A 23,968-nucleotide genomic window follows, 5' to 3' on the forward strand; every position below is an offset into this window, starting at 1 on the left:
GGACAGTAATAAAATGCGGCTAAACTAATGTTATACGGCCACTTTATTGGTTGAACAGATGTAAGATCAGTTTATAAATACCGGTGATGTGACGTATACCATTGACATCAAGATATTTACCGATTGAGCATTTTATTCAAAAATCCTGACGCTTGTAGCGTTGATATCAGTTTATAGTTTACTCTCTCTTTATTTTATTCTCTCTGAGCATAGCACACGTACACGTGTGTATTTTACTTGTCAATAAAGGTTTTACTTTGCAAGTGTCATAAGAATTTTATTTATCTTAAAAAATATTGTGGGGAAATCTATAGAAACAAGAGAAAGAGTGCACAATTGAATTATTCATAATGACGCGAAGTGATACTGTGATTACCAAGGTACTAGACATATTATCTATTCAATAAGAATTTATACGAGAGCTCACAGTTTGAGTGTTTATATTTTTGTAGATGGAACACGTGGAAGAGAGTTTAAAAGATACTTTATACAGAGTTGAAGTAATTGAGAAAAAGCTAAAAACAAAGTTACTTACTACGGAAAATCGTGAAAGATTGGAAAACGAGTTAGAAGAAGTTAAAGAAGTCCTTAAAAGAAATGAAAAAAAATTACAGAGTTTAAGGAAGGAAAACTCAAAATCATTTATAGTAGCAGCATGTTTGGTTTTTGTATGTTTTCTTTTTTATGGAATATATCTGATGATTTTTGAGAACATTTAATGGCTATTAGGAGAAAAATATTGCATTAATTAAAATTTGTTTTATAAATTTTTATACTTTGATTATTAAGTTACAATTCATGACTTGTCAATTGATGTTAGATATAAATGTAAATATTAAATATAAATACATTTTAGAGATTTATATAGTTTATATGGACACAATTTGCACAATGTCTAGTGTACACAATGTGCATTCTACATAAATAAATATATTATGAAATCGCGGCTGGATTTAAGGAGCATGGTTTTAATGCTATGAATATGCTTTGTCCTTATTCAACTTTTAAAAAATAGTAAAGATAGAACAATGTTTAGCACATGTTTCTTAAAGCCAGCCCATTTTAATTTTTTATATAAAAGAAATTTTTATTTCTACATTGATATAACAATTAAGATAAATCTTTCTTTTATTTTATAAACTAAATAATGTTTTAGATATTGCACAAACATCAATTTTTTTATATTCCTATGAATATGTATTTTTGCTACAGATTTATGCAATTTGTTATATTGAATCAGCAATATCTATATAAAAAAGTAATGTGTTACTTAAACTTAAAAAAATTGTTAGATGGAATGAACTTTTTGGATTGTAATTGGATTGTACTATTCTTTAGCTATTAACTATTAAGTCATACTGAGGTGTCCCAGCTATACGACTACGTATGTACTTGGCATGTGCTTCAGTATCTAGGAAGCTGTCACGTACTGCAGGATTTTCTTTCATTGCAATTCTCCATTCAAGCTATATTATATAAAAATTTATATTACAAGCAATTTAAAAAATTATATATTACTATCTCTCAATAATATTATATATATTATATTACCAGCCGCAGGAAACGTTCTCTAGGTATGATAAACTGCTCTCCTCGTATAATTCTGATCACATCTGCTCTTTCACACCATGGCCATATCATAAAGTCCAACATGCCAGGTTTGTCCCCTCCAAAAAAGGGAGTTCTTCTTTTTGTCAACTCTTGATCAAAAAATTCTAAACCATTTAGTGCCTCATTAAATACATCTTGCTCTAATGTCGAACCTAGAAAAAATACCTACAAGACAAATATAATAAGTTCAAAATATACAAATGCAAGTGAATTAAATAAAGAATATATTCAAACCAACATAAAAAATACCTTATACATAGTTGTTATTACTGCATTAAATCTATTAATTAATAATTTATCTTTAGCTTTTGCTAAAGGATTACTTGGATATAATTTATTTTGAGGATAGGCATCATCCAAATAATCAGCAATAATTAGGCTCTCATATAGTGTTTCTCCTCCTTCTAATTCAATGCAAGGAACTTTATTCAATGAGCTTTTTTCTATTAACCAGTCTGGTTTGTGTGTTAAATTCACATATACAACATCATATCTAAAACAATATATAGACACTCTCTCTCTCTCTCTCTCTATATATATATATATATATATATATATATATATATAATTGGTAAATAATTTCATATGTTTATATAAAATTATTTATCAATTGTTTAGCAATTATTTAACAAAATTTAGAAATTGTTTTTCTACAAAAAAAATAAACAGCAGTTTACATTAGACTATACATCATATCCAAGAATAAATATATAAAAAAAATTATATATATATAATTACATATATGATATTTAGATAATATAACATATACATTTTGTTAAAATTTTTTTAAAAATATACTCTAAAGAAAACTGATTTTATTATATATCTAAAAAAAAAGTTGCATCACGGGTATACTTACGGAATTTGCTTGGCATCCAGTACGAGATGTACTCTCTGTGCATATGGACAAAAACGCATACTGTACAAGCGTATTTTTCCAGGCACGAGAGGCGGAGGTACCGAGCCTAAAAGAAAGAACTTTATGTTTGTAAATGAGTTTATCAATTTATCGATATATTATGCACTATTTATATGTGCAATATAAATATTTTTTTGTACCGGTGCTTAAGTGTTTCGTAGTCATTCTGCTCTTCTTTAGCTGCCGAATGTCAGAGATACCGTCTACCGTTCTAAATAACACTTGACATATCTGTTAATCCTGGCTGGCTCGAGGAATAAATATCGATGACAGTACAACTTTTCTACACAAGGATATCGTAGAACATAAAATCAAAGAGAAGCCTGAGGCCTGAGAATGGCCACTGGCTTTAACCTTCAACGGGCACATTTCTCACGCTCGATGCGCTGTCTGAGAAAGTGGACGTGAACTACGTCGGAAACGATACATGGTTCGTGTCTGTGCTATGGGTTCATGTCCGAACTTAGATGAGATAGAGTCAATCAAGAACAAGATAATCCATTGTTCTGGCTTTGTCTCACTACAATGGCAGACGAGCTAAAAGTGATTTTATTTCTTCTCTTTCCCTGTCACGCTTTTAACGCTCTATGTTTTACGTAATTTAGGAAAAACAAGATGCTGATAACCCAAGTAGCACATATTCGTTTCAAAAACGTTTCACAAATGTTTCTGCGAAACGTTTTAGAACCGTTTTTGAAAACGTTTCTAATTGGTTAAAATGTCCACTTAAAAAACGTTAAGGAAAACGTCATTTTCTAACAAAAAAAAAAGTTTAAGAAATTGTCAAAATACGGTTTTATTCCTTTATTTGTGAAAAAATTGTTTATTCACAGATTCAATAAAATAATGTATATATGGATATAATCCATCTCTATTTTCATCATGTTTGGAATCTCTTGTTGAGATTACATCAGAAGTTAAATTGACAAAAAGAACATAATTTAAATTATAGTTTTAGTGCCTGTTCCTTTAGGCTTTATATACATGTTATGAAAACTTGAATACGAGTTATTTAAGTCTGAACACGCCACGTAGCGGCAAACAAAGGAACACGTATATTATAAAATAGATCTTTTTTGTCTTGTCGAAAAGATGATCAAAAAGACATCTTTTTGTCGACTAAAATTAATTATGACTTTTAGAAGACACATATTTTAAAAAATGACTTTTTTTTGTAGGTAGAAAGATATTCTTTTAGACATCTTTTAGCCTTGTCAGAAAGATAACTTAAAAAAGACATCTTTTCGTCATCTTTTAATTGTCTGTGCTATCTGGGGATCGTCTTAATAAGTAGTACAGTCTTAATAATGTGTATATATATAATTTTGAATTAAAAAATTAATTTTTGTCCTATTTATAGAAATGTAAATAATACGTTTCTTAAACCATGATTTTAAAAATGTTTCTGTTGAAACGTTTCTTATTGGTGCTTGACGGTTAAAAAATATTGAATACGTTTAGAAAACGTTTATAAAACGAACATGTTGCTACCTGGGAACAAATACAAATAACGTTTTGTCATATTAATAAAACATTATTCTATTATTTTATATCAATATATTAAGGGGATACCGATGTACCGACCGAGTTCTAACCTAACAAAACAATATATTTACTTAATATAAAAGTTGCAATTTATATACATAAAATAAAATAGGTTCTCTCCTCTCAGAATTGCATGAAAGAATATTTGGGAACTTTTAGAAATGAGCTTAGAAGCCTAGAAAAAAAGTATTTCTTGTTGTGCAGCACAACATTTGTTTTTAAAGAAATACTTTTTTTCTAGGCTTCTAAGCTCATTTCTAAAAGTTCCCAAATATTCTTTCATGCAATTCTGAGAGGAGAGAACCTATTTTATTTTATGTATATAAATTGCAACTTTTATATTAAGTAAATATATTGTTTTGTTAGGTTAGAACTCGGTCGGTACATCGGTATCCCCTTAATATAGAAAGTTCTACATACCTACAGTAAACAGTAAAAAATAATAATAAATAACGACAATATTATAGCAAATAGAATAAGAGGAAGAGAATTAAATAAAATTAAAATTTAATAAAAAAAATTATATAAATCTATTTGTATTTATAATATATTTGTCATGTGTTAGTATCATGTATAATTATAATTTGCACTTAATTTGTTTAAAAATATATTTATAAATATATATATATATATATATATATATAAAGTTAAAAAGTATATATATACTGCAGTATATATTATTCTTAGACTAAAAAGAAATAAAAATGGTAGATAAAATTAACGCTCTGTAATTGATCTGGATTTCTTGATAATTTACCAATAGATGATAATAAGAATTTACAAATAATATAACTAGATGGCGCGTTGAGTATTTTTGGTGCCTAATTAGTAAAAATAATTCGTAACTCTGTGCAGTTGCTTAGCAACCGGCAACAAGAATCATAGTCCGGTCCAGTCTCCAGTCTCATTATTTCTGAATTAAAGAAGATTAAAAGTGATTAATTTAGCAAAAAAAGAGTAAGTGTGCAAAAGAAAATTACAAGAGAGAAAGAATTTACAGAAAAAGATTTATATAAAGGTAAGATTGCATAAGAAGTTATTAATAATACGAGTAAGATTAATAAATACAAACTGTCTGAAAAGTTTGAAGAGTTACTGATCCATATATATTTCTCATTTAAAAAAAATATAAGTAAATGTGTTATATTTTGCTTATACTAGATATAGATAAGAGATTGATTTAAAAAATGATTATGATTATAATAAAGTGTGATATGCGAGAGTGAGAACTGTAGTTAAAAATTTAAACATTTTATTTGGCGTATGTACGAGGACAAATTCAATTTCCTTTTCTAAGTTGAAAAGCTCGGTTCGAATTGATACGTTATAGATATATACGTATTTTCTCTTTAGTGCACGCAAACTTGGTATACATATTTTTAGCTTTTATCATTTAGAATAATATATTTTTATCAGAAATAAGGAAAATGGAATATAAAGTTGTTTTCACACTTACAATTAGCATATGTGAAATGGTGCACATAAATTATATCAATTGCTACTTCTTTCATAACTTACAATAAAAGTTAAATAAGTGTAAAAAATAACTATTCATTTTTTTAAAGTTCAGTTTACATAAGCAATAAGTAACGTTTTGTTTCCCCGAACAATTCAATTAATGAAAAGCAAACGGATAACTCATTTTCCGTATCGAAACCCGAGTAAGACACGCGTCTCTACAATACATTATTACATTCGTCCGCGGTGTATATGTAGCTTGAAGTCGAGTAATATACACAAGAAGTTAGATATGCAGCGGGGGCGGTTTTTGCTTATATGGGTGGAGGAGCGCGTATTATATAAGTGTGGAGGTAGTGTTGATAGCACTAACGGTGCCGAAGAAGGATATACACGAAGGTAGAGTCGATGATGGAGAAATGGGGGGTGGAGGTGGCGTAGGTGCTAGGTATAGAGCTTGCGGCAGCGGGTGGCAGTAGATCGTGGTAGCTAGTGCTGCACAAAATACCACGAAGAGAGAGAGAGAGAGAGAGAGGGGGAGGGAAGAGAGAGGAAGAACGCGAGAGAGGAAGGGGAGGGAAAGAGAGATAGAGAGAGAGAGAGAGAGAGAAAGAGAGAGAGAGAGAGAGAAAATGTGTAAGGGGTAGAAAACGAGGTGGAAGAGGATGTGGAGGAACAGCGCGGGCGCTGATTGGTAGCAGAATCGATTAGCCAAGCCGAGCTAAACCTCCGGTACCGCGGCATGGTTCGGCGTGGCGACGCCGCGAATTTCCCGAATGGGGGTTTTCCGTTGGGGCGGACCTCGCCGAACCCGTAGAACACCCTCCCGGCCCTCTTCTCCATGGCAACCCGACCAATTCGCCAACCGCCGGCAACCAAGACTGACCTACCGTGTGTTGCTCGGCTTATTTTTCTCTCCTATCTTGCCTCCGCATACCTCTTCCCTTCCCTCCCTCATCCTTCTTCACCTCTTCCATCGCGCTGCAACTTGGTTCTTGGTTCTTGCTCCGCGTCTTTCCCTTTGTCTCGTTTTTTCTTTTTCTTCCGGTTTCGTTTACACATACGCGTTTACGCACACGTAAGGTATAGGAAGGGGAGAGAAAAGTTGCAAAACGCTTTCTCGTTTTTTAGGAGTTTCTTCTTTGATTGTTCTTTCTCCCTTGTTCGTTCTGTCTCTTAGATTAGATAGATAAATGTTTCGTGTACGATCAAGAAGGCAAACGTAAATGCATAGAGAGAATGGGAGCCACATTGATTTTGCCAACGACTGATACAACCCCGTCGGCACGTTTAATTAGAACATGGCGACTTTAATACAAGCGCACGACAACAAGAACAACAACAGCGTTCCCCCGATTTCCCGGATCGCGATTCTCGCGATTCTCATCTCTATTCCGCGTTGTACCTTCTCCAGTTCCGTTATCACGCTAACGATGAGAAACCGTGTCCTTCGGTCTTCGAGAGGGGGATGTAGGGAGGATCGCTTATCTACCTAATCTAAACGCGTTCTACGCTAGTGCCAAACATACATCCCTCGTTCATCTACTCATCCATCACTGTCGTCGTCATCGTCATCATAGTCATCGTAGTTATTATTATTATTCGTCTCCATTCTCGAAATTACGCCTACTCATAACATACACGCGCGAATCTTGTGTATACACACACACATACACACACACGCATACGCAACACTCTCGTTCTCGACATCCTCTCTTCGTCACATTCTCCCGCTAAGACTAAATTTTCTACACGCCTACGCTACACATGAAAACACCCTATCTACATGAGCGCCCTTCACACTCACGACCCGTCCAGACCGATCCGGAAACTGCTGGATAATCATCGTTCCCCGTCGCGGTGCCGATCGCACGATCGGTCCCACGGGCCGTGTCGAGGACCGCGCTAATCGCTTAAAATTACTCTAGGAATGCTTAAGGTCTCACTTATGAGTAGTATGGTACACATCTTAAGGAATTACGCTTCTTCGACACAAGGTACGCCTTTTTTTCGGGGACGGACTGCCGACACGCGTTAAATCGATAAAGAAAATGCGTTGACCATCTTCGCAAAGGAAAATCGTATCTCTTCTCGTTTTTTTCAAGTTGTAGACATTATTTTACTTTTCTGTGGTTTTTAGAAACTTTTAAATGTGTTACAATATTTACGTCATCGGGAAAAGATCAGTGATAAACAACCAGCAATATTAATTGGATAAAAGTTTGCATATTGTTAATTTGTGCGATATAATTTATCTATAAACTGAAATTTCATTATTTGATTTATCTGATTTAATTTGCATTTTTTGCTTTACTTTGTATAATTTATTCAAAATGTAGTGAAGACTTTGTATCTTTATCTGTTCAGATGTTTAAATTCTTTATTTGTACTTTTATCTTTTGTATTTAATTATTTCAATTCATACATTATTGTGTTGAAAAAGTTTAGATTTAAAATGTCAAAAAATTAAATATTAAGTAAAACAGATTTATGTATTACGAATGAATATTTTTCTTATCGCTAAATACTATGTTTTTAAATATGATCTTAATTATCGTTTAACAGTTCAACAGATAAATTTTCCAATTGTTTTGTTCCCGAGATTGATAATAAAATATAATTTATAAGCTTTATTTTATCAATAGATTGCAAATAAGCTAATATCAGAGAGAATAATAATTTTTTCCTTTCTTGAGAAATCTACAATATGCACAACGTTTTTTAACTATGATGTTCAGAAAGCTTCAATATGTTCTGATATACTCGACATGTAATTCTTTCTAAATTATATATCTCGAAGAACTACTTTCTCTTTTTTTTTTCTTTCTTTTTCGAGATTAGAAACAATTGTAATTTATGCACTCATGTAATACGATTGATGTCAACCTTTGCTCCGAATTATATCATGCGTTTATATGCTCCGTCTAATCTGAATCGAATTCGGTTTCGGCAATCCATCCTTTATATCGACATGGGTAGAGCGGCCACATATCTCACGTGATTCTAAAAAGGATGGCGTAAAAGTTCGATTCTGATTGCGTGTGCCGTCGATTGATATGACTTAAACGTTGTACTTTTGTGATTATCGTCTACATATCTCACGATGACGGATGATGAGGGTGTACGGTAACGCGGTTTCGTTGTAAAATTACGTCAAAGGAACGAGCGCGAATCACGTTTAAGTGAACCACCGACATATGCTGACGAATACGTAGCCGTATAAACACTATATGCGCTCGATAATCGTTTCTCGCACGCTCGTCGCTCGATTCGTTCCTATGTAGCGTCTCTACCCATTTCTCACGTAACAAATAAATTAAAAGAATTTATGATACATGGGGTATTAGTTTTGGTCTGAATCGAACATGAATACAGTTTTTGAACAAACAATCGTGGGACCTCGTTTTTGAAATCACGACTTATGTAAACGTGAAGGGTGACGTACGTTTTTCGACGTACACATGCCCGATTCAATCCAATCGTAAATGCCGACAATGCTTGTGAAATTTTATCAGCTTCTTATTCGTGTACGAGTTTCCTTTTGGACCAAACGATTTCGCATTCATATTCAGTTTACCGTCGCGTGCAATTATTTATTATTTTGTTCTCAAAAATAACGTTAAATGAAACTTGCGTGAAATGAGTAGTAGTTAGGTAAATATGAAATACATGACTAGATAAGATGAAAAATGAATGTCAAAGAACGAAAGATAATACTAGAGAAATTAAACAAGCTTTTTCTAACAAGGTTTTGTTAAATTACGTAGTCTACTATCACTTAATATGCTACTTGCAAATTATAAAAATGAACTAATTCTCTTTGGTACAGATATTTGGCAAGAAACTGTTATAATTTATTTAACTTATTAAAAACACGCACAAAAGTCAAAAAATTTTCGAGAGAAGCGCGCGTATCCCTTACAAAGTGACACAACAGTAACGGTAAAAAGATTCATGCGAATTATCTCGAACGCACACACCCTGTACTAACGTAATGCATTATACTGTATATGTACAACGTTCTTACAATAATAATTTTTTTTTTGAGGCGCACCCCGTCGGCCGCGGCGAATCAGAGTCCGTAAAGTACTTTATTACGTAAAATTATCGCCTTTATATATAGGCGGTGCATAAATGATCACTGATTAGGACGCGTTGCTTAGGTATTGCATCGAAAAATTTACGACGGTGTATTGCATGCTCTATTGGGGCGATATCGCACGTACGGATTTAGACGTTCAAAATCTGTCCACAAACGCGTCTTAAATATAAATATTTCACACACAAATATGCATGCATCACGCACATATCTCTTCCTTCTTTTAATTACTTGACAATAAATAAATGCAAAGAAGCAGTTGTATTACATTATTAATAAAATTACTGTTATGTTTATTTCACTCGATAAGTGTAGCATAAGATTTAGAAATTTTAGCAAATAGATCTTGCTTTTTATCTTGAATTTTTTATTCACTATTTTCTTTAATAGAACTTTAATTTGTTGTTATCAGTTCTATTAAAAAAAAAAAAGTATTTTATTTAAAGTTTCTTAATAAAGAAAAGTATATTATTAATATAAACCCTCTGCGCGTGTCGCCTCTTAAACGGATTTGTTACTTTTCTCTTCCTATTTCGTGATTGTCGTTCACTACTTACACGTCGATTATAAAGCTGTGTATCTACTTGTGATCGACAGTGACAACTTACGATTGTACATAACCATTCATCAGTGTTGGCGGTGCAAATATATTTTCTTTCGATATAAATAATCTACAAATCTGTGCAATCTATGAATTAGGCATAAAAGAGAGAAAAAAAAGAGGAAACGAACTTGTCAAATTATTCCTCCGTTATGTTCGCATTCGTTAAAAATGTAATGATTGCCTTTAAAAATTAATTAAAAGAAGACAATACTATAAGCGAATATACGCGGAATGGACAGATTCGTGCAAATACCTTAAGCACGGTGCGGTCCGAGCCTCCGGGGGGGGCCGGGGGGGAGGGGGGGATAAAAGACTGTGTAATTTATGATTACGCACGTTGTCGCCGACAACGTGGTAGCAACGGCTCGTACTCTTTCGATAGAAATGTTTCAACGTGGCGTGCCCAGGGCACCCCAGTGCTCGGCGGCGGGTCATGCATAATGCGGATAGGTGCCGAGATGAGGTGGCACGTGTCCGGAGGCCGTGTGATGGCCGGCATACAAGTTGGCGCCCGGGCTCGTCGACCAGTAGCTCGACGCCGATTGAAAGAGGCCGCCGGGAACGGAAACCGAAACGGACGCCGCCGGCGGCGGCATCAGGTTCAGTTTGGCATGACCGTAACCGGACATGAACAACTCGCTCTGGTACTTGTACGCCGCCGGATCGGCCGCCGCCGGCTGCGTCGCGGCCGCCAGACCCTGGAAATCGAACTTGTACGCGTACCTCTTGCCGTGCACCTTCGTCATGATGTTCTTGTCGTAATAATACCTGCAAGCAGATTGATCCTCCGTTCTAATTTTCCTCCACGATGAGCAACGATTCGATCTTCTAGAGACTTGTATGGTTACGAGTACATTTTCCCCCAAAAGTTTAATTTGATACATAAAACATATAATTAGTTATTAATGTTAAAAAAATAACTAACTTAAATTCACAATTAAAAATAAATTAAGACTGTCAAGAAGTAATATGTATATGTCTCCACGAATTTTAGAATCTTATTGTTAATATCATTATATATAATTAATCAATCTGCTATTGATGAGAATTATACAATTTTGTTATAATAATTCAAAAATTGAGACGCGCAAACTTTTATTACGATCTAAAAATATGAAAATAAAATAAAATTTTATTTCTCATTTTCAAAGTCATACTCCAATTTTAATAAAATTAGTTAATATAAAATGTATGATAACTTATAAATCAAACAATTCATTATTTTATTTTAATTTAATTTAATTGCTTTATGAGATCATAAATATCGTATACACATTTTTTATTATATCATGTATTTTTTATCATATTGATATGTCATTTCTTTAATATTTTATTATATTCGAAAGTATTTCAGGTTAAAAAAAATACAATACTAAATTCGAAACTCAACATCTTCAACTTCGATGTTAAAAATGAATCTATCCGTCTGTTCAGTAGTTCTTACGCGGTGAACGAAGGGACGTCAAAAAGAGCAATCGCGTAATATAATCAGTGGATCTGATGGAAAAATAATAGCCGTGTCTACCGTCGGTTTGACTGTCGGTGATTGAAATTTCTCCCCCGTTCGCCACCCCCCCTTCCTACCCTGACGATACAGACACATACATGCGCGTGTGTACAACATCCGACCGTACATGTACCGAACGAATTTACTTTCTCCCCGAAACTTCGTCAAAACATAAATGATGGCTCGTTAATGGCTTTTCCATTTGACGTTTGTAGAAAAACGCGTCGCGTCGCTATCATGAATGTGAACGTTCCGGCAGGAGAAACTCGCAATCATCACCTCAAAGACTCACCTTAGAGCCCTCGACAATTTGTCGTAATTCATATTAGGCTTAGATTTCCTCTCGCCCCATCGTCTCGCCACCTCGTCGGGATCGGTCAACTTGAATTCGCCGTTAGTTCCTTCCCACGTGATGCATGCGGCATTACTCGAGTCCGACAGAAGCTCGAGTAGAAATTGCCAGAGTTGAATCTGACCGGAACCGGAGCTCGCGAGTCGACTGCTCGTCGCCCCGAACATTTGGTAAGGATCTGCTGGCCACAATAAATTTAGTATTTACGTCACAGCCCTTATATTATATTATTACATTACTTAATTAATATATGTAGAAAATACATATATTATTCTCATGATTCTGCTATATCTGCGCGATCAAATTTGGTGCAAATATCTTTACTTATAAAGAAATTTTTTACAAGTTTTTGCAATAGCCATTTTAGATCATATTGCACAATAATGAAAAAAAGAAATGCAAGATTCTTCGAAATTACAATTTACAGATACAAATGTATAATAAAACCGTATTTAACCATAATTGAAATTTGATTTTATTGTTGCTTTCCTTCTGTGACATTTCGTTCATTACGATTAAAGCATTTGGCGAAATATGTTTGTAATCTGTGCCAATAAACATTTGTTTTCATATTGCAAATGAGAGCAAACGATACAATTTTTCGCAGTTTTGCGTAGAATATACCTATCCATTACATAGTTGTTTTTCAAGGGTCTCTGTATCGCCCTTTAAAAGCTTTACAATGCGTCATCACCAACGTTCACCACCGCTCAGATGTGAAGAACCCTACAGTCGTACAAAAGAACATAATCGCAACCCTACAATAGAATAGAATTCATTTGGATCATAATAATTTCAATTTGAGAAACTAGTGACGGAGTGGCTCAAAGGGTGACACGAGTATCTTATTCTAAACCTTCGAAGTCGTGCAATTTAAAATATCGATTTTTATTGTCACGACAGAAATGCAATGTGAAAGAAAATACAATAGATTAAAAACCGTATAAGAGTCAATTTTCTATTTTTTCAAAATTTATTTATATATGATGACAACTTTTATTAAATAAAAGTCTAAAGCACTCGATGAAACAATAATAAAAAATGAAAAAGTAATTTAAAAAGTACCTTTTACAAAAAAATGTGTATTTAGAATTATATTTTTATATATATTTTCTGTTTTAATAATATAAATACATAGAAAGATTTTTTTTAATTTACAGATAACATAAGAAACTTTCACAAATCGCAATCAGAAAATTTGCATCAATAATGATACTAATTAACGTGCACGAGGCTACCTCAATTTCGCGCAAGGAAAAATGTAACGGAATTTATAACGAAAAGAATCAAAAAAATGTCCCGATTTAATGACTTTCACGGTCTGAAAGAAGAGTTCCGATAGAAGAACTCCAAGACGGACCCCATAAAAATACAAGCCGAACGATTATGAGAGAGGGGACAGACGCGGATGATGGGGACGGATTCCGAATTGCCGGACCTCAAAGGTCGTTTCGCTCGATGAATCCGTTGAATGCGTGCCGTAGTGATCGCCTTTCGATCGAACAGTAATTCACTTACAAGTTAATAATGGGAAGGGGCGCGGTACACCCATTTATCTGCCGAGAACGAGGGAATCAACTGAGAGAAATACTGAGATGCGACTACGCCCAAGGGTTCCAGGCTCTTTTCTCGACGCGGCCCGAGACTCTGAGGAATCGATGAAGCGCGAAGTAACAGTGACCTTGTTCGACGTAAACCGAAGTAAACCCCTCCTTTTTACACTTAGAATTTACAATTTATAATTTGGAATAATTTTCTACATGTAATTTCATTGATAGTTTGTACAATTGATAATTTGTAGAGGACATTTTTTGCCAAATGTTTTATCTATATTATTTATAAAGCTAGAATGCTTTTTCTGATTTTATTAATAAATAGAAATTATAAGACACGTGGAATAATATGATAATTATATTTATGCACACTATTTATATAAAATTATGAATAGAATTCTATCTAGAATTTGATCACATTGAGAATTTAATTAGAATTAAATCATATATCATCTAAAATAAACTTTATACAGTATTACACATTTATTTAATACATTCAATATAATATAAGTGCTTTAACGCAATTTAATTAAAAAATCACATTTTAAATTATTTTATTGAATTTTAAAAAATATTCGAATTTATTGTAATTAGCGAGTTATTTATAATAATTAACAAGTTTTGTGAATGAAATTAATATATCAGGCATATAAATGCATGAAAACCTTACTTATATATTTTTGTAGTATCTATAAAATACATAAAAATCAGTTATTTTTTTAATTTAAAAAATAATGATCCAATCTACATAATAATATTTTTATTGTAATTTTATCCGTTGTAATATAATATTATTTTATTTCTTATTGTTGAGCTTTTGTGAAATATTGATATTTTTATTGATCGCAATTTAATAAGCATTTTGTTACACATCTGATCTTCAAATGCGCGATGTCATAGACAAAATCGTAGATAAACGTAATATATTTTGAACAATATACAACATTTTTCTATTAATATGTGATTTTATTATGACACAATATTTTTACAAACCAATTTTTTAATCAAATTAATTTTTCGAGAGTGATATCTTTGATTAAATCTATTTTGAATATTAAATTAATCAGATAGCACTTTAACTTCTCAAAAATATCTACCTACTACATACCAGGCTGCCTGAGATGGCTGTGCGTGTCCAATGCTGTTTTTGATAAGCTGCTTCCATAGCCTGAAATAGAATGTTTTACATCTATGCATTATTCTTCATCAAAATTTTATAGCATAAAACATATATATATTTAGAAAATTAAATGAATAATTCTACAAAAATTGTGAAAGAAATAAAATTGACCAAAAATATTTCTAAGATAAAATAGAGAATTACGCAATGTAATTCATTACTTCCTCCGACGAATTTTTCGAGACATATAATTATATCTATTGAAAGGAACACCAGATGATTTCGCGTACATATACATGGCGGAAAGAGAAAATTCCGATCGGTCCAAATGCCGAAGATGAAAAAGCGCAAACTCGGTCGAGCGTTAGAATCCGTTAGAGAGGATTTCCGTGTAGGCAAACACACGGGGCTGAGTGCTACGTGTACGTTTCTCTCTCCCCGTTTTCGTTTCGTCACCGTCGTCCCATAACGTAGGTCTCCTCTCCTCGCCTTACCATACGAATTCCCTTTCCTCGTGCGAGGTCCGACGGTCACGTTCACGCACGGACGTGTGCAATCTGTTTAAGGGCACAATGCCCCTTAATTTTGGCTCGTTATACGCCTGCAGGCGATAGTCCGCAAAGATCAGTCGGTTGACTCTTCGAGAACTCATGAAATTGCAACTGTTTCCAAATTGGTTCGAAGGCTACTTACACCATTAGCGCGAATTTTATTTATATCTTTTCAACTTTTTTTTATCTGCGGTTCAATCATTTTTCGATAGTAAAGTCATTGTTGACAATGCTTTATTAATTATTGATATACTGTTCTATTCTATTATTTTCTTATAAATGCAATATATTGCAAATATTGCAAGTGCCATTTTATGAAAGTAGAAAATAAAAATTAGCCTTTATAAAAAATGTTCTCAGTTGAATTAAAACTTTTACATTGCTGTTATTTACATTCTAAATTCACAACTGGTTAATTATCTACTTTTATTAATCCTTAAGCAATTCATTTCGAAATTCAAATCCGATATTAGAGTCAATTTGATACTGCAGGTAAATTGAGACTCTAATTAAAGTTTACCTATAAAATTTAGACAAAGTAATGATGAAGTTCTATAGTTTGATCCATTTTAATTCCATTAGAATTATTAGATTGACAAAATAAATGTTTTGCTTTTGTGAAAAACTTATTAAGACTATTTTTCGATTTTTAGCAAAAAAGGGTCAAATTGATATTAACGTCCGATGAGGATTAAATTGGCTTACTTTTACCAAATCAGTATATAATAAAACTAATATTAAGATAATATATTGTATGTACATAATATTATGAAAAAATACATCATCGAGTTAATCGTATAACTCTAACTTGAAAAAAAAATTATATAATAGTCTGAATTGTAAGAAATATTCATGCTCTTCTATTATCACTAATATCGATAATGATGTGCTAGAATCGATACACCCGAGGTCCCCCAGGGCGACAACATTTTCGACACGCTGTCGCGTCGGAATGTAGCGAGCCTCATGGGGCAGATGCTACCTTTAAATAGCAGTCGGTGTCCGCTGTGTTAAACAATCTGATTTCGCCTCTGATTGGGAAGCGGGTACGGCCTTGGACGAGGGTTTCGATCGGGGAGAGCAGACGTTCTCGGGTCTCTACGGGTCGTAGGGTCCGCCGCAATCAGTGTAGCCGCGGGGCTACTAGCCATCCGTCGCGCGCGTTCGTTTTTCTAACGCAAGGTCCGATCGAGAACCCATTGACAGCGTGTATAGCGAATGTCAGCGACGATAAGACGATCAGATTTTCGGTGTAGATTATGAGCAGTGTGAACTCCGTTGAATTATATGAACCTGTCAACCGTCACCAGTTCTGACAGGAAAGCTATATGAAATACATATCTCACAACTATCAAAGTATTTTTTTCTCTATTCTTATATTCTTTGATCAATTTAGACTCAATTTTTCCTCAACTGTTAAAATGTTTTGAGAGATATCAATAATTTTTAATTTATTATTAAGCTTTAAACAGTTTTTAAGATATTAGCGTAACAAGCGTAAACAAATTTTCAGATTTCAATTTTTGTAACAGTAAGTGAAGTTGAGCAAAAAATATAATTAGGTAAATTTAGCTTCATTTGAAAATGCTATTAAGAAATTTTAAACATTCTCAATCAAATTTTAAAATTAGCTGGTCAATATTTTGTTTCAAAATATTATTCGTTTTACTTATTGTTAGATTGCATAAGAAAGTGAAATGCTCATCTTCGAAATATTTGGTAACTTTTCTTGAACAATATACGATTTAAGGAAAATTATATTTTTGACTACAATATTTGTATGAAACAATTTGTACAAACAAATATAATATAAAATACAATATTAATCAGAGGCCAAATTATTTACACATAAAATATAATTTTTAAATATACAGAGAAGTTAAATTCACAAGATAATTTAGAAATATTAATGTACAGAGATACATAAGCAATCATTTGGAGTAATTATATGATACGCATTGCTGAAAATCAGCAGAAGAAAGTGATCTATGCAAAAATTCTTTCAAGTATTCTTTTTATTAGATCGATTTTGCGTACTGTACAATGATTCGTCTAACATCACCTCGAATCGACGAACGTGCACCCATTGTCGCGAGTATATCTGCGCATTCACGAGCAATTACGCGGGGCGGGGTAATCCCGTTAGTCGGCATGCAGCTTCCTCAGGGGAGGATCAAAGAACCCGTCGTCATTCCGTGCTGCTGCACTCTTTGGTAACCTCGGACGCGCACAATGCCATTCGGCGTCGCGACGCCGAAAAGAAGGGGGAATCTCGGCGCCCCGACTTGGAGAAACTTTGGGCACGTTCCAACAAACACACCGACGCGCCCAAGTCCTCTCGTTTGTTCAATCGTTTCGTACAATATCGAGATATCGTTCCGCCACGCTAATTTCAAAATGTTGCCGAACTAAGACTCGCATCCAAATTGCTTGGAAATTTTTAAACTTTGTCTTCAATACGGATAAAGATGAAATGCAAATGGAATGTTCCACGAGATAAAGTTTTGTCGATATTTATTTCAATACTTTGAAAGTGGAGCAATGTCACTTTTTATCATCAAAAGTTAAAGAAAGAAAGCATTGTGTAGCCCTAATGAAAAGAATATGAGAAATATATGATATATCTTTAATAAAATCTTATATTTCAAATTATAGTCAATATTTATTAGCTTGTGGCTAATTTAATTTTGACACACTCTTGTAATCTTATTAATTATATATACGTATATATTATATAAATCTTACACGCCACAATGTACTACTTTTTTACGCTTTTTTTAATGCTTGTTAATAACTTGAAAAATTCTGATTCGTGTGTTAGAAATATTTTCATTCATCAGCTTTATTCATAGTAGACGCAATTCACCGGACTATACGCTAGAGATCTATAGTCTTAAGTGGTACTGACTCATGTCCAGCCGTTTCGGCTGACGGGCCCATTTCGGACATAAATCAAGTTGCCGTGCGAGAGCGCGGTGCGTAATAATGAGCAAGCGGGCGTAAAACACGCCAAGCCTTGAGCGTAGAGAGCGAAGAGAAAGCGAGTTGCTCATAAGAGCTACGCGTGAGATAGGAGAGACTACACCTGTATGCGTGCAGGGGTTGAAAATCAGGGGAGGTATTATTTTTCATGTCGTTTCCGCCGACGTTCCGCTACGCTCGTCGGAAATGTGCTGTGGAATGAAAACATTTTTTTATGCCACTTCGACATACCAATACGAGATCGCGTGTATTATACGAAGATCTTGTTATATGCGATAAGCTGAAAAGATATTCTCGTAAAGTAAGTAAAATCGGAAGTACATAAGAAATTGAATGGCAAAATAATGTAAATCACTTTTCGCGAAAATAGAATTGTTTTATCATATAATGGAAACGTTTTAGCACATTGTATTTACATAATGTGCGCCAATTTAGTAAGCAATAATTTTATAAAAATCATAATATATATAAAAAACATTAGTAGAACTAATAAGTTAATCAATAAATCAGAAAATATTTTTAGAAAACTTAGCTATGAAAAAAAAAATTTTTTAAATGCTCACTCTAAATAATCTTTGAAAAATGTTTGAAATTTTTTAATTTTAAAATTCAGTACATAGTATACATTACATAGTAATATTAACAGTTTAAAAAGATTTCATATAGTCTTCCCAATAACGATCATCGATTATTGAGAATGCTAAATGTAATCCGCGCCGTTATATCACAAGTATTCGTGTCATACGTGACACACAAAAATTTCTAAAGTATCCCGCATCGACTATCTGTCCGGTAAATTGCTTTCTAAAAAGCGGAAGTCGCAGTTGTTGAATGAGGCTTTCTCGAGAAGTTAGACATGCAGGCGATTCGTGCCCTGTGATGGAGGTAACATGTTTTTGTTCGTCAGATAAGGGCAGGCGTAGCAAAAGTTATTTGTAAGAGCGAGCTGCGTAGCGCGGAAGAAAATTAATCGTTTCCTAATTATCGCATAGCGTGAATATAGTAGTGCTGGGTCGGCAGGAAAAAAGATTCTTGTCTTCGACTCAAGTTCCCTCGCACGATACAAGCGACTAAGTATTGTTTAGAGCGTAATCATTTTTCGTGTATCCACGCGAGCTGCTTGCGCAATATCTCAAACACTCAGCAGGAATTCTTGCGGGCTTATCATCTCTTTGACAAAGGTGTGCTCATTTATGAAACATAAAAAAATATATATTAAATGTATAAGATATAAAAGTATCTTATTATACAATATTGTTTTATTGTGCCGAATATTGTGTGAGAAACATAATGTCTTGCAAAGTAAATGTTTGCTTATATCTCTTTTCACTTTTCAAATTTAGATTCCGAGAAGTTTCTTTAGCTTTAATTATTTATAACTTTAAATAATCATCTGTTAAATTTTCGTAAAGGAAAAATTTTATTATTTTAAATCAATTAAAGAATACGTAGATAAAAAGTGGCTCAACAGATCTAGAAAATTTTGGAAAATATTCTTTTCTCAGAAAGAGAGAACATTAGAAAGTAATTTCTTAATTTTTATTATTTTCCCTTTTTTTTTTACCAATTTTAATCGAAATTCAAGTCAATATTTACGGACGGATATTTCCAGTCACGAGTTTCTCCGTAAAATCAGCTACTTTTTGTGCGTGTAGATGATAGACATTCGATTGCGCACGGTTAAAGTGGAAACGCAATCCCTGCACCCCAACAAGGAATCAGAGATGAATGCGAGCCGATATGGGGGGAGAGTCCCGAACGCAGGCAGCCATGCGTAAACGTGTCACGCATAGGCACGTGCCCGTGTATGTACTACCGAAAGCATAATGCGAACTGCGACAGCGACTTCGACGATGGTGTCCCGCAACCCCTACAATATGCTACGGACATTTCTGCTGTGCGATTCCAATTTACCCGGCCTTGTATCGCCAAGAAAGAATAACAGTCCTACTAAGATAGCGTACCCCATCGACGTATTTCTTTTTTCGCGATACGAAAAGATCACGCGACTTGCACTTAACCAGATTAGCATGCAATCAGATAATTTTAAACTTTGCTATTAAAATTTATTATAAATAAAGTATCTGCAAATTTATTTCGGAATCCTATTAATTGCTCCATTAGTTTTTTTATTCTCATTGTTAATATTTTAATATTCTTTTTACTGTTACAATCTTATCTGTTATCATAATGTTTTATGTATTATTTGTCCGAGATTGCTAAATAATAGCAATGCTGTCATCTGAAAAAAATATGGAAAAAAGATGCAAATGTTCAATAAATATTTCTTTCAAGTAACGTTAAAATGTGAATCGCATCGTCCAATCGACACTCTTGTTTTCTCCCGAGAGAGATGGAGAGAAAGGAAAAAAAAGAGTAACGAAAAGAGTCCTGCTTACCCTTTTTCATTTTTCTTGTCGTAAATCTGGCGGCGCGAATGCGCTGGTCACGCGCCGTTTCCCAGTGACTTGTTGCCCACGATCCATGTCCCCCGGGACTTTGCTTTTGCGACCCCGCGGGATCCATGGACGAGCGGAACCCGTGCCAGCAAGATCCGGTGGCCTGCTCTTCCTGGCCGGGGTTCCGGTCGTCCCCTCTCTGGATACGTTAGAATCCATAGTTCGGAAATTCTCACGAATTCAAAGCTTATTCTCATAATCAGACGAGTTTCCCAAAGTTGATCTTATCGATATCGATTAATTCAATAAGTAATTAGTTAATTTTATTTTTTAATTCGTATCTATAATTGCAATAGAAAAAGAATATTCAATTATTTTCGCGTTTAATGATACTCTATTAACTTCAAAAAGATAGAAAATATTTTGGAATATAATCAAAATACAAAAATTTGCGAATTTGTGCAATTTCGCGAGCCTCTATTGAAATTGCATAAAATATAATTCATTTAATAAATTATAAAGGTTCTAAAATTAAGATTATAGAGATAATCACGTACAACTAATAATCTATTTATGAAAAATAAAATTATTATGATCATAGATGTTGACAATGTCAATACTTGTTTCTTATATATATATTTTTGTTGAAATCGTACAATGTTTCAATTTTTCACCATGTATTACGTAAATGTTTTAATTTTCACCATCTTGAAATAATTTCTTGTCGAAAAGATTTTCAAACGCAACACTGATAGGATATCCAAAAGAGAGACTAAGAAGCGCCGGAAAAAGAAATTAGATCATCTTTAGAGATCTTTCGAATTTTGCATTATTGGGATATCTCCTGTGATTTTACCTTCTAGCGTCAATCACTCCGTACATATTTTAAGGGAAGTAAATTCAGAATGAGACGAGGGGGGAGATAGTTACCTATGGTGTCGAGGATAGTCACGCCATACGCGATCAGGCGCGTGAGCGAATTGCCAAGGCACGCGCCGCTCGGGAGTACGTAATTATCATAGGGTTGCTCTCAGACACATACACGTAACACAGGGGGTCGAGGGTCGGTCGACTCAGGTCAGGAAGTCACGCGAGGCACACTGGGGAACGGAAGGGCAACAACGAAGAAGGTGGGAGGAAAAAGAGAGAGTGCTTTTGTTCTACGAGTCGTCTTAAAGTCGCTTTTCCTGACCAATGGGCAGATCTACTGAAACTACCCTGCTTGGTGGTCGATAACAACGTGACACTCCTGATGCGCGAGGGCGTCTCGTTGCTTAACGCAGGATCTCGAAAATTCTCGCATCGACTTTATGTACTGATATAAGTTGTCACATTCATTTAAATGAATTTTCAAGTACTTTTGTTGAATTAATTCAACCAAAGTAATTTTTCTTTACATTTTTTATTGTGAAGAAAAATAACGCTATACGTTTATGTAATCCCTTTTATTGCTTCAAGAATCTTAAACACTCAGACATGAGAGAGAGTTGTGTAGTTACAATTTATTATTAATGATATTGGTTATATTTCTCTCAAGACGAGGAAAGACAAATTTAAGATATTAATATTGAAATTTAAAGATTTTTCATTATAAAAAACTGTATGTGGAACTAAGTCTATCATTTTTCTTAATGAAATATGCAAACAAAAGAAAAATCATCAGAATCAAATTGACCCGAATACTGTGAATACTTGAGACTTGCTATAGCCAAGATAGCATAAATCAAATATAGTGGAGTCATTTAGATTCGTTATTATCAAGAAATCTGCTCAAATGCTACAAAATTTTAAGTTGATAACACCTATGACGGCGTTATCAAGGATAATTAAGCAGCGGGCAATTCACGCGAGAAGGCTTTTTTTAACCACTTTGACTTTTGAGTGACTCGCGTGGAACAGTACAACATTTTGGTGTGCATTTTGATACGAAAAGGTTATATGAGCATGACCTGCTTTGAAACATGAAACAACTTTGGGCCATCGAGCACGCGAACATTAATGGGCATACTGGAATTACCAGTTCCGCAGATATATCTCTAATGTGTTAATTCACGGGTGTCGGTTCATCATTGTCCTTGCATGACATTACGGATGTTAGAACATCGCGAGCATAAACGAGAAAATAATTTGCATTAAAACGTGTGATTTAGAGAACATTTTTTCGATTTTCTCGTATAGCCTTACAAATAACATACTTTCATATAAAATTTCTAATTAAATTTTTTTTAAATAGCATCAGGTCAGAGATTGAAGAGAGAGAGTTCATAATGTACAAATATATTATATAAAATATATTTTTCAGAGTTAAAATAATTTAAAACTATTTTAATTAGCTCTGTGTGTATTATACAAGAATTATATTTAAATGACAATTTGAATAGAATTTTTTATATTGACAAAAATTTTATATTGTAGCAAGTATCGACGAAATGAAAACTTATGAATTAAATTTTCATATATTGGTTATCGTTTATGTACCATGGATAGACACACATTTGGATGTCGTAAACTCTCAACTTCTTCTATAGTTATTTTTTGAATATCATTCATTAGAAAGCTGAAACATAAACTGAAACTTTTATAAAACAACGACTTTAGTTCACATTTCAGTTGAATATACCTAATATTTATTACATCGAAAATATGTATACACGATATAACCTGAGTGTCCTAAGTCGTCGAGTTACTGTAGGAAGAGACAAGCTTGTAATTTCAATTTCATGCGGTCTGGAGAACCGCAAAGTGCCCCCGGCTCAACGCGCATCACGTCAAGTAATTTCATGAATCTCGGTGACGAGGATGTCGCTCCCTTTCGCGTCGCGGCGCAAAGCGCAAACCAAGTCAAAGGCGACCCCCGCGCCTGTCAAGATCAGAGGATGGTGCTGGAGCACGCTATTTGAAAATGCCCCGGAGCTTGCCCACGCCGTGCTAAAACGATTCGTGCGTACGTCGTCGCGAGAAATACCTGAAAATTAAACTTTCAGAGGACACGGAGCAAGGAAAGAATTAAAGATATTCTACAAAGATCTTTTCTCTCTCAAAAAAAAAAAATTTAATTTACAGAATTCTATTAACTATATTGTAACTAAAAATACTCTTTAGCAATTCTAAACATTTTCAAATAATTTAATCAAGTCTTGAGATTAAGTTTGCTTCAAGATAAAAAATCAAAGAGGCAAAATTTTGTTCTACCTCATCGTCCTTAAATTATATAATTATAAAAAATTTCTGATTTGAAATTGTAATTAATTTAATTAAAAACATAAAT

General features: G+C 33.9%; 2 protein-coding genes across 5 annotated transcripts in view; both read right to left on the reverse strand.

The window, feature by feature from the left end:
- Positions 1-784: 784 nt before the first annotated feature.
- On the reverse strand, positions 785-2,895 carry LOC140673147 (pyrimidodiazepine synthase). The gene is made up of 5 exons (XM_072905848.1): positions 2,671-2,895; positions 2,471-2,576; positions 1,861-2,104; positions 1,552-1,776; positions 785-1,466 (listed from the first exon to the last, which is right to left on the reverse strand). The coding sequence occupies exons 1-5, from the start codon at positions 2,693-2,695 to the stop codon at positions 1,335-1,337; spliced, it is 732 nt and encodes a 243-aa protein (XP_072761949.1). The 5' UTR covers positions 2,696-2,895; the 3' UTR covers positions 785-1,334.
- A 2,717-nt stretch (positions 2,896-5,612) lies between these two features.
- Ets65a (DNA-binding protein D-ETS-3) overlaps positions 5,613-23,968 on the reverse strand; it is a 55,261-nt gene continuing 36,905 nt past the window's right edge. For 2 of the 4 annotated variants that reach the window (XM_072905818.1, XM_072905807.1), the window contains exons 4-6: positions 14,757-14,816; positions 12,036-12,276; positions 5,613-11,004 (exon numbers count right to left, since the gene is read on the reverse strand). In XM_072905818.1, coding sequence (XP_072761919.1) covers positions 10,668-11,004; positions 12,036-12,276; positions 14,757-14,816 — 638 coding nt within the window. In that variant the 3' untranslated portion in view covers positions 5,613-10,667. The remainder of the gene's footprint in view (positions 11,005-12,035; positions 12,277-14,756; positions 14,817-23,968) is intronic. The other 2 variants (XM_072905837.1, XM_072905828.1) reach the window with 2 other exon arrangements.

The sequence above is a fragment of the Anoplolepis gracilipes genome, chromosome 1 (genome assembly GCF_047496725.1).
Source record: "Anoplolepis gracilipes chromosome 1, ASM4749672v1, whole genome shotgun sequence".
Lineage (NCBI taxonomy): Eukaryota > Metazoa > Arthropoda > Insecta > Hymenoptera > Formicidae > Anoplolepis > Anoplolepis gracilipes.

Excerpts from the sequence above, each read along its gene's own strand:
- LOC140673147 (XM_072905848.1), bottom strand. The coding sequence starts at position 2,695 with ATGACTACGAAACACTTAAGCACCG. Across the intron at positions 1,777-1,860 it reads TAATAACAACTATGTATAAG|GTATTTTTTCTAGGTTCGAC; the intron begins GTATTTTTTATG and ends TTTGTCTTGTAG. Across the intron at positions 1,467-1,551 it reads GAGAACGTTTCCTGCGGCTG|CTTGAATGGAGAATTGCAAT; the intron begins GTAATATAATAT and ends TATATAATATAG.